This window comes from Canis lupus, chromosome 16 (assembly GCF_048164855.1).
Source record: "Canis lupus baileyi chromosome 16, mCanLup2.hap1, whole genome shotgun sequence".
NCBI lineage: Eukaryota > Metazoa > Chordata > Mammalia > Carnivora > Canidae > Canis > Canis lupus.
This window is the reverse complement of record NC_132853.1, coordinates 13,176,642-13,189,592: the sequence shown is the minus strand read 5'-3', so window position 1 is coordinate 13,189,592 and position 12,951 is coordinate 13,176,642. Positions and strand designations below refer to the sequence as shown.

The window sequence follows — 12,951 nt, the reverse complement described above, 5'->3', positions numbered from 1 at the left end:
AGCAGTGGCCACCTCAGGAGAAGCAGAGAGCCTCAAGACACCAGAGGGACAGCACACAGACAGCAGACAAGAGGACCAGGAGGGAGAGGAGGAGGGGCTGAGCTCAGAGAGCCTGATGCCCATGAGCAGGGCTCGGGAATGTCAGGAAGCATGCCCACTGTCCCCTGTCAGCTGCAGAAGGGTTTCCTGGAGCTGCCCTCGAAGCAAGTGGTTTGAGGTGGAAAAGCAGTTAGGAGTGGAGGGGGGTGTTCGCATGTAGCTGCCATGAAGCCACAGATGGGTATCGTAGCAGAGCAACTCACGGTGAGTTTACGCTGGAGACAGATGAGCTGCGAGATACAGCACCTCGAGTGTGCTTTACAAAACTGCACATGCAAAAAACAAAACAAAACACAAGTGAGAAAACCAGAGAGGGTTCTAAGGGACACAGAACACATTTAAGCCACATCAGGTCAGGGTGCAGGCTGCAGTGTGCATCTGGGCAGGAGGCCAGGGACGCTTCCATCAGAATGGGCACCAGTTGAGACCTTGGGGTAAAAGAGAAGTTGAGAAAGAAAGAGCATCGGCAGAGAAGTGACATTGAAAAGAACACAGCACACCCCACCATGGCTGGAAGACAGGGAGCTGTGAGCTGGGGACCCATCCACTCCAGCTCAGCACGCTCTGCCCCTAGAAGGGCAGCAGGGTTGGAAAGAGCCAGCACCACATGCCCCTAAATTCCAAGTGGCCCTCCCCTGCCACTTGGTGTCCCACTCCCACGGGGCCATGGTGGGATGACCTGTGCACCTGCCGTGCCTTCAGGATGGACCAAGGCCAGCTGCCACAGAACACCTTACCTTTGGGCTTCACCTGAGCCCTGCTGTCTGTCCACCCTGCACCAGTCCCCTTGGCTCCTCAGGCTTTAAACCAGGTGCCTCCACAACCCTCCCAAGGGCAAAGAGGCTACATCTCCAACCCACTTCCTTTGGGTGTAATCCAAGCCATTTCCTAGTGACTTTCTGGAAGCTTTTCCAGAATCAACAGAGAAACCAAAAATCTCTACCATCATTCCCCCTTAAGGATGTTTCCCCTGGGGAGAACCACATGGCTTCCCAGCTCTTCCTTCTCATGGCTGAGTCTACACACATTTGTGAGGTGTTCAAAGCAGCTCATCCACCTGCAGGTCCTGGGTGCAAATAGGTGTGTATGAGAGAGAAAGAGAGAAAGAATGTGCAAATCAGTGTGTGACTGAGTGTGAGTGTGAAGGTAAGTGTATGAATGAGCAGGAGGTTGTGACTCAGCATGTGTGTGAGTGTGAATGTGTATGAGCATGAGTGCGTGTGACAGTGACTGTCGGGGACTGTGAATCATGGAAGCTGAGTGAAGGGTGTGAGTGAGTGTGTGCAGCAGCACTTGGAAGTCCAGGTGAAGAAAAGGGTGACAGCAGAGAGCTGTCACCCCTAGCATCCCTTCCCCCCTGGTCACCTGAGGCTGCAGCCCAACTCCAAGGGACGGGGCATGGAGCCCCTCGGGTGAAGCTACACAGCCCAGGGGAGCCTCTCAACATTAAAGACAGTAAGGGCCCCTCAGCACCCAAGGCATCACAGAGAATTTCTGGACCAGTCCTCTCACTTTACAGACCACACAGCATGGCTGTGGGGAGCAGCATGGAGATGCGTGTCACGCAAGGATCTCGCTCTCACCCCAGCCCAGCAGAGGGGGAAGAAGGAGGAGCCGCCTGTCCACCCAATACGACTCACCAGGAGAGCAGAAACAGCTGGGAGGGTGGGGGGCAGTGAACAGACAGACAGGAGCCTGAGCCTCAGCTTCCAGGGCTCAGAGGTCTCCATACAAACAGGAAAGCAAATACCAACACCTTGTCCCACACACACGCAGGAATTGAGACCTGGCCCAGTGGGCAGGATCTTCAGTGACCACATCACGCTGACAGCCGTGTGTGACAGAGGCAGACTGGGGACATGCCGTACAGGACAAAGCTCCAGCACCTATATCCCCAGAGAACCTGCAGGGCCTACAGCTAGCCCGAGAAGGGGAGCACAGAGCCCATGCCTGGACACACTGCAGGCTGGCACAACAGGAATGAGCTCAGGAGCCACCATGAGGCAGCACACCTGTGCATCCCCAGGAGCCCTGCCAGGAGAAAAGCAGCACAGGGTGGTGACCAGGCCAACAGCTGGTATTGTCAGATACCCAGGGCATGCCCTGTGCAGCCCTCTACCTACGTAGCAGTGTCCCCAGATAAGGAACCTCCAGACCTTCCTTGGTGGCCTGACATGGTCTCCAGGGTTGTGCTGAGGGCCCCAGTGCCTGCCTCTCTGGGGTCTCAGCCCCAATGGGAATGGAGACCTGCCACAAACCCCTAAGGTGTAGGCAGCTCTGCAGGTATGGGCCTGGAGGGGCAGTGCACTCAGCTCCCAGAGCAGAAGAGGCAAATGCCAAACAGAAACCCCTAAGACCCAATGAATATGTGAAAGGCTCACCTGCAACCTCTGCTAAAGCAGACCACCAGCAGTCTACGAAGCTCCAGGAGAAGGGGCTGTCTGCTGGATCACCACAACCTCCTCAGAGCAAGCCCAGGACCAAGCCGACCGAGTCATTGAATCGGCCAAACAAAACGCAGAGACAACTGGACACCAAGCCACCCAGCAGCTGAGTAATGACTCCGACTCTGTGTCCTGCCTGGCTCCCCGCAGGCCTCCTGCATCCCTGCCCAGACCCGCCAGGGGCCCGTAACTCCTCTAGCTGCTTCTTCTCCAGAGGCCAGGGCTTCCTACTTGGCTGAGGGGCTAGTCCTCTGCACAAGGCCTTCCTAGAACCCAGGCCATCACCCTGGGGACAGCCAGACCAGAATAGGGCTGCATGATGTGCACACACACTCATACCTGCACACCCACCCTCCCAGCAAACTCATCCACATGCCAGCACACCCAGCAGCACAGATGTATTTGTCACCACAGACATACCTCTGGCTGGTCCTAGGGAACCCGGAGAGGGAGGGAGGCTAGCGGGACTAGCATGGGAGGTAGAAGCTATGCGGTGGGGTGGGCATGCCACCCAAGATATGTCAGCAGCTCCAGATGGACTTGGCCTGGCCTAGAGAGCAAGCTTCCAACAAAAGAGCTTCTCTGTGCTCTCTCACAGCCACCCTGACGTTAGGCCAGACTTTCCTCCCACCTTCCATTCCTCCCTGCCCCCAGCGGCGACCTCCCCCAGGACACTGCAGCCTTTGGCCCTGGGCTGGGCACTCTGTCCCAACTCTGAAGGCCCTAACACTTCCAAATGTGGCTCTGCAACATGCCATGAGGCCCAGCTGCACCAGGGAATCCTCGGCCCTGCCTTCGCCTTTTCTCCTCATCAAGGCTTCCCCTTGACCTCTGTTCCTGTACCAAAACCTCAAAGCCATTTGGGAAACTGCATGAAGTCTCTCGGGCTCCTGAAGTACCAGCTGGAATCCTCTGGCTCACGGGAGCCACCCAGGACTGCTGAGGAGTGAATCAGAGCCAATCCTACCCATGATGGGAGAGCCATGCACTGCCACACCCTGCTCCAGCTCAACCTGGGAGAAGCCGTGAAGGCTCTTCCTGGTGAACCCTCTTCTCAAAAGCTCCCACAGGAGGGGAGCCATTCCTTCTTATCACAGCTCCTGGGGGTGGGGAGGGGGCTATGTCCTAAGAGGCTCCAGCCAACGCAAGGGAAACTGAGAAAGCCCCCAGAAGGAGTGTTCTGCTGAGGGCCCAGCTGCCAGATTCTGCAGCAGCCCCCACCCACCACCCCGCTATCCACCCCCCAGAGCCTTACGCAGCAGCGATGGAGATGTTTGCAGCAGACATGGGGCTGACTTCAGCCACTTCTTTGGCCTTTTGCAGAGCAAGCTTCTGATTGGCTGCTTCTTCCATCTCCTCTTCGTCCTGTTTGAACAGACAGAAGGGTGCAGCTAGCCTTGGGAGTGCTGCATCTGTGCTGATGGCATCAGCTCTTCCTCTCGTGGTCTCTGAGTCCTTCCTGCCCTCTGAACCTGTGGGCCAGGCAGCAGCTCCAGCATTGAGCTCCCTGGTAGCCTTCAGGGACCACCCCCTCTTCTGTACCTGCCTCAACACCTTTCGCCATGGGCTGTCTCCCAGGTGCTCATAGCTGGTGACTTACACCCCCACTCCTGAGCTGAAGCCGCAGGGACCCAGCTGCTGCCTACATGCTTGTCCCACAGCGTTTCAGACTTGGTGCTGTCCAAATGCAAGCCCATCCGTCCTTTCTTCTCACCTGCTGCCCCTCCACCACAGGAGAACCTGTCACTTGGACGAAGTTAGTCTCTGCCCCAGAGCCATGAGCAAAAGCAAAGGATGGGTCTCTGCACCCTGAGCCTACGTCCTGGCCCAGCATGGCCCGCAGGAATTGTCACCAGGAGTGGGTCTAGCAGGGGCACCTCCCAGTCTCTGAGCTTTCCTACCTGTCCCCAGCTGTGACTGGAGAAAGTCCCTCCCTGTATCCACCTGGACAGCCACTCACAGTGTCTGACTGTGTTCCCTCTACCACCGAACTCCTGGGGAGGACCCCACAGCTCTCTGACACATGTACAGATAACCTGACCTGTCTCTGCCCTCCATGGGAAGGGGAGTGGACACCTGGGCAGGCCTTTTGGCCCTGACCCCATGTCACTAGGCAAAACCAACATGCTCTGCTCCTGGGATCTGGATGAAAAGCTCTGGGCTAAGCCCGTGGGCCCAGGAAGGGAAACCAAGGCCTCCACATCATCCAACTAGACTGCTGAAACCACCATTATTTTCCCCCAAAAAAACCCAATTCCCTGGCCTGCCTGGCTTCCATGGAAAGTGGCATTCCCAGTGTGGCCCAAAATGTCCAAAATCTTCTCCTAGAGGCCCCCAAAATGACAAAAACTAAGACCCCTGTTAGCTGCCTGCAGATTCTCTGCCATACTGAAGAGGTCCTCAAGCTTGAGGCCCTAGAGAGGAAGCAAAGCCTGATCTATCACAGAATTCCCCTATCGAGGTCCATCTATTTTTTGCCCCCCGAGGTCCGTCTTTAAACTATGGACTCCACCCTGGTCGACAGCCCTCCAGGGCAGAGGATGAGTTTCTACAAACTCCACTGAGTTTATTTCCACTTTAAAAAGAACCTGATGCTGTAATACATTCTGGGAACATAAGGAGAGATAGCCATCCCAGGAAATGCCCCACAGCCTGATACAGTGAGGCCTCTGCCTGCCCCAACTCCCAAAGAAAGGGAATTCCTGAATTAGGTCAGGTGGCTCAAAAGTGCCATTGCACAAGCGGTCTGTTCCTGGAGACAGGGTCCCAAGAACATCACCTCTCTGACATGTCTTCACCCACAGCACAACTTGAAAAGACAGTGAGAACTTGGGGCTCTCAAGCTCAGCCCTGCCCCAAGACAGCCGGTGCTCCTGGGCAGCCCCAGTTCATATGGTCCTGGAAATCCTGACACTAAGATGTGCTCTGTGGATACAAAGGTTCTCCCCCCACCCACCTGTGCCCCCATTAGCCCAGCCAGGAGCCCAGCCAGGAGCCAGGGACAGTCATTCTCCAGCCACTCCTAGAGGGCTGAGTCCTGGCCAACAGCAGAAATGAGCAGCCCAGTGGGCCTTCCAGGTCTTGGGAAGGCAGCTGCCAGAGCAAGGGAGGCATCTGTACCCACAGGCACTGCCGCAGCCTGCATCTGTGCCAGGAAGAGAGGAAGTCTGAGCAGGAGCAAAGGAAGACACGCTGACTAGGCCTGCCTCCACCTGGAGCCCTCCTTCCAGAGAGCAGGGTGGGGGCAGCAGGGGCACTGGACCACACACACCACCAGAAGCAGAGTAGCACAGGTGTGCCTTCCTCGGTGTGAGAGCCAGGACGTGCTAGGTGGTTAGGGCTGGACTGCATCAGACACACACAGGGATGTGCATAGGTGTGAGCTCCAGCACATAGACACACACTCAAAGAGGAGTGCTCTGTGGATACAAGGGTTCTCCCCCGCAACTGTGCCCTAACAGGCCACACGCTCAGCCAGGAGGGCAGGGACTCCTGCAGCCATACCCCCCACACTGGGAGCCAGAGCAGGTCAAAGCACAAGCCTGAGGCCAAAGCAGCAGGAAACCCAGCTACACCATCCATGGTGTGAGGGTGAAGGTAACCAGGCAGGGGGCTGTGTCATCAGGAAGAAAGCCACAGGGGAAGACACATGTAATCACATCCCCCGCCAGGTTCAAGGATGAGAGATGAGTATTAGATGCTGCCTGCTGGGTACCGCCGGGAGAAGAGGCTGTCCTGCTGAGGCCCAGACGAGCTGACCAGGGGCAGCAGCTGCTCCTCCAGGCCCAGCCAGGCCCAGCATCTAAGGACGGAACCACCCAAGCTCCACTGTGCACACTCGGACTGCCCACAGAGGCCCCTCATGGCCCAGGGACGAGCACAGACAATCCCACACCTCCCTTTAGGGCCTTCAGGGGTGGATGTCCCTTAAGCCCACCTGATGCATCCCTCTGGCTGGGGAACAACTGCCCCTTCCTTCAGCCATACCTCCTCCTGGTCTTTGACCCCTAGGCCAATGCAGTCTGCCCCCTACCGCTTAGGGTCATCTCTAGGCCGCACCTCCTGGTCCTCATCCTCCCTCCTGCCTTCCTGGCCACTCTTTACAGGTCTTGGCTTCCCCAGGAGCTGCCCATCCAGGTATGGTACCTTCAGCTTCCTCAGCACCATGTGCCACACCCGAGGGGCAGCCTAACCTCTACCTATCTGGGACCTTGAGGAGGCTCCCCTGGACGGTGGTCACATGGATCCTGAACCCTGGCCTCGTGCTCTTCATGGATGTCTGGGCTCAGGCCTAGTGACGCGGCCTGCTGCCCCTGTCCCTCTGGCTCTTCCCAGCTGCAGGCGGCGTCCCCGTGCACATACCTTGGTCAGCTCCTGAGCATTGGCAAGGTTGTCCACGGCGATGGCCAGGAAGACATTCAGTAGCGTGTCTGGTTGGCTCCAGCTAAGGAAAGGAGCCCTTCTGCCCCCATCCAGAGTCCCGTGGCTTCCCCCATGGGGAGCAGAACCCCATCTCCCTCAGCCTCCTTTCCTTGGTGGCCACACGCCCCTCAATCCCCCTGTTCCTCAGGGCCCTGTTACTCCAGACACAGCCCAGCTCAGTGACCAGAGCTGCTGCCCTGTACCACCTTCCCATCTCTCAGATCGGGCACTCACCCAGGTCATTTCAATGTCCCTAGGCACCTCTTCCCACAAGCCCCTGTCCTGAGAGCAGCCCCTCCCTGGAACTGTCCCCTCCCTGCACTCTGTGCCCTGCCTCAGCGCCACTCCCACAGACTCAGGCCTTCCCCAGGCATCAGCTCATTCCTTGGCTCTGCTGATGTTTGGAGCCATCCCTCCGTTGTCGTGGGATGTTGAGCAGCAGGCCTGGGTGCAGCCCAGCACCTTCTCCTTAAGCAAGCAGGCTGTCTCAGACATTGGCAACATCCTCAGGGGGCCAAGTCACACCCTCAAGGTGGCCTCTTGCACCATGGGCCCGGGATTCACCTCCACCCCTCCCCACCCAGGCCTCAACGGTTCCCACCAGTGCAAGGCTTGAGCAGCAGCAACAGACCTATTGCTGGTCCAGACCCAGCCCTGCAGGGAAAGGCGGCCACATACCAGGGCACCATCTCACAGGCATGGCGCTTAGGGCTCCAGCAGGGCCCCAAGGACAGGACACTGAGGCTGGGGGCCGCTTCCGCATGCTAAGCACAGCTACCACCACCCCAGAGAACCCCAGCCAGAGAGATGTGGTGGCAGAGGAACGGATTTCCATTGGCCAGCCCAAGGCCTGACCACTGACACACCCGGCCTGTGTAGCATCAGAAGGAGCTGCGATGAGCCTTGGGCTGCTGCTTAGTTGGGGGTGGGGGGGCACCTCCCTGTGGACCCCACTTAGTCTCAACCCTGTCCCCCATCTGAGGCCAAGCTGTAGGCCCCTTCCTTCCCTGATAAGCACGGCTGCCACTTTGGGGTTTCCTCTCTACCAGCACCCAGGTCCCTGCCACCTGCTAAACAGGGATGTGAGCCGGGCCCCTCCCAAGCCCCCTGACTCTTTCCTGGGCCTCATGCTCAGCCCTGAGGGAGGCAGGGCCCCCTGCCCTGGGTCCAGGGCTGATTGGAGCCGCAGTGGGAAGGACAGGCCAGTGGAGGCCAAGAGAACAAAGTGCGCAGGGTCCCAGGTCATAGGCTGGCATGAGAGCCAGCAAGGCAGGGGCAGGTGTCCAGGTGCTCACACAGGGAGAGGAGGCCGAGCCCATAGGTCAGTCTGGGAGAAGACAACCCACAGGTGCTTGCAGCCAGCTCAGACCTTTCTCCAGGCTCTGCAGGGTGTTTGCTATGGCATGGCTCAAAGTTAGGTCCCCAGGCCATAGCATCAGCACACATATCTCCACTAGACCCTGAGCTTCGATTGGGGGATGTAGATGTGTGGAGGAGCACGAAAGCCTGAATGCCTCTGCTCAGCCCCAATCTCCCTCCCCAGCCGTGGGACCCCACTGATGCCTCACGTGTTCTGACCCTCAACAACCCCCTTCCCGTCCTCCTGGGGGAAGTGGGAGAAGCGGGCCCCGGCCAACCACTGACCAGGCTGCACCCCAGCCGCGCAGAAGGATACAATTTCCAAACAGCGTCAGGACGATGAAGTAAAAGGAGGAGAACATGCCTTTGCTGACTCCGCCTTGTGACTCGATCCCGTGATACATCACCGCATTCCAGTCCTCTCCTGTTAGGATCTGTGGAGGGACAGCACCACAGGGCATGCCTGCGTGGCTGCCTTCACCCACATGCATGCTCAGGGTCAAGACACGGCTGCATCCCAGGAGCCCGGGGGCACACCTGCACACAGATTCCTAGATGGTGCTTCCAGAGGCCAAGGTGGCCCAGGGTCCTCCAGAGAAACTTCCAGAAAGACAAGGCTGCTGCTAAGCTGGGTCAGGCCTCAAAAGATGACTATGTTCTAGCTTTTTGGCCAAAAATGGAAGGAAAGGAAGCACCACACTGAAGGGAAGTGTGAGCAAAGGCAAGGAAGAGAATTGTAGCAACAAGCTGGAGAAATGAGGCCAGGCCGGGAGGACAAAGCGCTCTGCTCCCAGAGCCACCGGGCCCTGATGGGACAGTCCAGGGGACAGTGGGTCCGGCAAGTGTGGCCAAATGCAATCCTTGCCCCACCGGGAAGCATGTGGGTCTTTACTACTGTATTTTTGGAAAGTACAAGAAGATAACAAACAGACATTCACGTGTCTACCTGTCAAAACGAATCCAGCTCACATCTGTCCATTTGCATCCCACTGCCCACAGTCACTCCCACCTGAAGACCCCAGTCACAAAGCTAGGGGGGAACCATGCCAGCAGGGCTCCCCCTACACCACACACATGCATTTACATGCAAAATACACCACACATGCCTTAAGTGCTCATGGGAAGATATGAGACTGCACACACCGTTCTTCAGCTGGTCATCCTCACCCAGTACCGTATCTTTGAGGTTTGTCTGTACAAGGCATGCAAATGAGCTTACTCCCATCCCCTCACCCCACAGGGTCCCTGCAGGCCATCTACCCATGTGCCTCCCAACGGGCACCTTCCTTCTTTCCAGGGATTTGCCACTGAGCCTCAGCAAACATGTGAAAGGTCTGCACACACCTGGGGCGGCCAGGCAGCAGGCGGGTGCACCTCTGATTTCACGAGACATTTCCAAAGTGTGCACCCTAAGCTGCATCATCACAGGGGCGAGAGGGCCAGTGGGTCAGGGTCATCTCCTGGGGTCTCCTGGACTCGTCTTCCTCATGCTGATGGTGACACTTCCACACATCCTCTGGCTCATTGTCACCCTCCGTCTGCAGGAGCGACTACACATGCTTGCAGCTCATGTCTGTGTCCTGACAAACTGTGAAGCCGCTGAGAAATTCTTCCCCTACAAATTCCTACAAATACTACAAATATTCCTACAAATACTCTTATGTCTTCTTCGAACCACTTTGAAGTCTGGTCCTTCACAGGTGGATTTCTAATCCACTTGCAGTGTATGGTTACCACTCTGTGTATCCATGGACCCGGAGATCGGCTTTTCCCCAGCGGAAAGCCAGTTTTCAGACCCACTTTTTAAGATATTCTGTGCCCAGCCTCTTCCTATGGCCAGCTTCCCACGTAGCCTGGCCTTGTTTCTGGGTTCTCTGGTCTGCCCTCACATCTCAGGATCCTCCCACTGCAGCTTTGTAAACATTCGCGACACACAGTGAGGCAAACCCCTCCTTCCTGAACCACTTTGGCTATCCATGGACATTGACCTGTCCACATTATCAATATGCTGAATTCCAAGAAATTAAATTAGGAGAACAGACCCCTTTCAGGCCTCCCCATTTTAAATATACCCCCTGTGAGCCCAGAACTGTAGGTCCTTTGATAACAAGTCATAATTTCAAGTCTTATATACTGTTTGCAGATTTCTGGGTACCTTACAGCTTTTGTTGCCTCTGGAATGAAATCTTTCATTTTCATTGAATTTTTTACTTGAATGGTTACATCACATAGAAAAGCCACACTTTTGAATGTTGATTTTGTGTTCTGTGGCACAAGTGAACTGTATGGACTTGGTAAGGTTCACCTTACACATGCCAGGCCCAGGGCAGGGAAAGAGCTCTACAGATCCCTTGTCTTTCATGGTTAGAAAGCTACCCAGGTTTTTCATTTCCTCTTGAGCTACTTTACGTCTTTGAGGTTTTCCTATTAAAGTGCATGTTTCATCTTACTTTTCAAACCTCTGGCCATATTGTTTGGGATTTAAGACAACCTCTCCCATTCCTGTAGGTATGCCTCCCTTCCAGGCTATACTTTTGTGCATTTTCTCTTGACCAGTCTTGCAGAGGTGCCGTATTAGTCTTCCAGAGAGCAAGTTTTTTTTTTTTTTTTATGATTTTGTTGCCTTGGTGTTTCAGTTTTGTGTCACTAATATCTGCTTATTAACCATTTTTCCCCTGCTTTCAATTTTTCTTTGGTTTACTTGTTCTCTTTTCTAGGTTTATGAAATGAGTATATCACTAGCTTATTTCCAGTCTTTCTTTTATCTTGATCATTGCATCTAAGATCATTCATAAACTTTCCTCTAAGTATTACTTCCACCTCATTCCATAAGTTTTGATGTCATCGTTCACTTCCAAGTATTTCATAAGGTCCATTGTGATGTCTTCTTTAGCTTGGCCCTTCAGCTTTCAAACCTGGGGGAAGATTTTAAATGACTTTTTCCACAAGGTCTGTGTATTTATTTACATTACATCAGGAATGTGTTCTATAGCATGGCAGTTCTTCGATATTCGTAGGAATTTCCTGGGGTACTGAACATATAGTCAGTTTCCACAAATGCCCTGTGTGCCCCAAATGAGGACTGTCTTGTTTGCTGTCAGCTGGGTGCAGAGTCCACAGATGTCAGCCTCCTCCTGCAGTTTGATAGAAATGTATTAACAACCCTCTTGTAAGATGGGCACTTCCACGTGCTTCTGGCAGTTTTTGCTCAGCGTATTTTTAGGCCGAGTTTTTAGGTCAGGCAGGCTCATGACTGCGGCCTTCTCTTTGTTGTTATTTAATATATTTATTTATTTTTCCAAAAGCTTTTTTTCCCTTAACTTCTGCTTTGGCTTATGTGAATATTGTGCCAGCCTTCTTTCAGATGATTTCTTAGTTTCTCTTTTTGTATCCTTTGACTTTTTAATTATGTACTATTTCAAACACTCAGAAAGGGATGATGAATAATTTTTTTTAATTTTTATTTATTTATGATAGTCACATACAGAGAGAGAGAGAGAGAGAGGCAGAGACACAGGCAGAGGGAGAAGCAGGCTCCATGCACCAGGAGCCCGACGTGGGATTCGATCCCGGGTCTCCAGGATCGCGCCCTGGGCCAAAGGCAGGCGCCAAACCGCTGCGCCACCCAGGGATCCCGGATGATGAATAATTTTTAACCAACCTCTGTATACCCACTACCTGGCTTGAGAACCACAGCATTCAAAAGAAGGTGGCGCCCCTTGGGTGGAACTCCCCCATCACCCAAGTCTGCTATTATCATTCCCATGCAAGCCTTTATACTTTCACCACACGTATGCCATAAACAATATTGTTTTGCATGATTTCGTCCTTATTCAAATGGTATCATATGTTGTGTATTATTCTGAATCTTACTCATTTTTTTTTGCTTAATATTCTATTTGTGAGATTCATCCATGTTAATGCTTTTAATTCTAGGTCGCTTATTTTCCTGCTCTATAGATAATACGGCACACTTTTTTTATCCATTCTTGTGATGATGAGCATTTCTGTGACTTCTGTTTTTTTGCTATTATAAATAATGCTGCCCTGATGTCTCACATGGATCTCCTTGTACAACTGGGCAGGAGACTTTCCAGAGCACAGACCCACGACAAGAACCACCCATATGCAAGTTCTAGTCATTAGATTTTATGGAATTACTACCCACACTCGTTCCACCAACCCACCAGCAGCATAAAGGAATCCCTATTTCTCCACATCTTCTCTAAAACTTGATATTAGATTTCTTAATTTCTGCTAAACTGACAGGTGGAGAGGTTGTCTCATGGTGGGTTTAATTTGTATCTCTAGCAACACCAGTAATAGTTCTCACAGGGTTAATCATCAGAGAACTCATTCAACTTCCTCTCCTCTGGTACACTTGTTTACACTCTGCCTTTTCCTATGACGTTATTTGTCTTTTCTCTTTGATTTGTGGAAGTTCTGGACACTAACCTTCCAGTGGTTATTGTAACACTGTGGAAATGTCTTCTCAGAGACATCTATCTGTGGTATCTTTTGATGCACAGAAATTTCTATTTTAACAGTCTAATTTGTCAATATTTTCCTTTATGATCTGTGCTTCTTATATTTTAAGAGGGACTTTCCTGCCTTGAGTTAGTACCAT

General features: G+C 53.6%; 1 protein-coding gene across 4 annotated transcripts in view; it reads right to left on the bottom strand.

Annotated features, from left to right (window-relative positions):
- The window catches only part of CACNA1B (calcium voltage-gated channel subunit alpha1 B), a 195,640-nt gene that overhangs the window by 95,959 nt on the left and 86,730 nt on the right, over positions 1 to 12,951 (bottom strand). For 2 of the 4 annotated variants that reach the window (XM_072778906.1, XM_072778909.1), the window contains exons 16-19: positions 8,641 to 8,758; positions 6,906 to 6,973; positions 3,799 to 3,908; positions 303 to 365 (exon numbers count right to left, since the gene is read on the bottom strand). In XM_072778906.1, the coding sequence (XP_072635007.1) occupies positions 303 to 365; positions 3,799 to 3,908; positions 6,906 to 6,973; positions 8,641 to 8,758 (359 nt within the window). The remainder of the gene's footprint in view (positions 1 to 302; positions 366 to 3,798; positions 3,909 to 6,905; positions 6,974 to 8,640; positions 8,759 to 12,951) is intronic. The other 2 variants (XM_072778907.1, XM_072778908.1) reach the window with 1 other exon arrangement.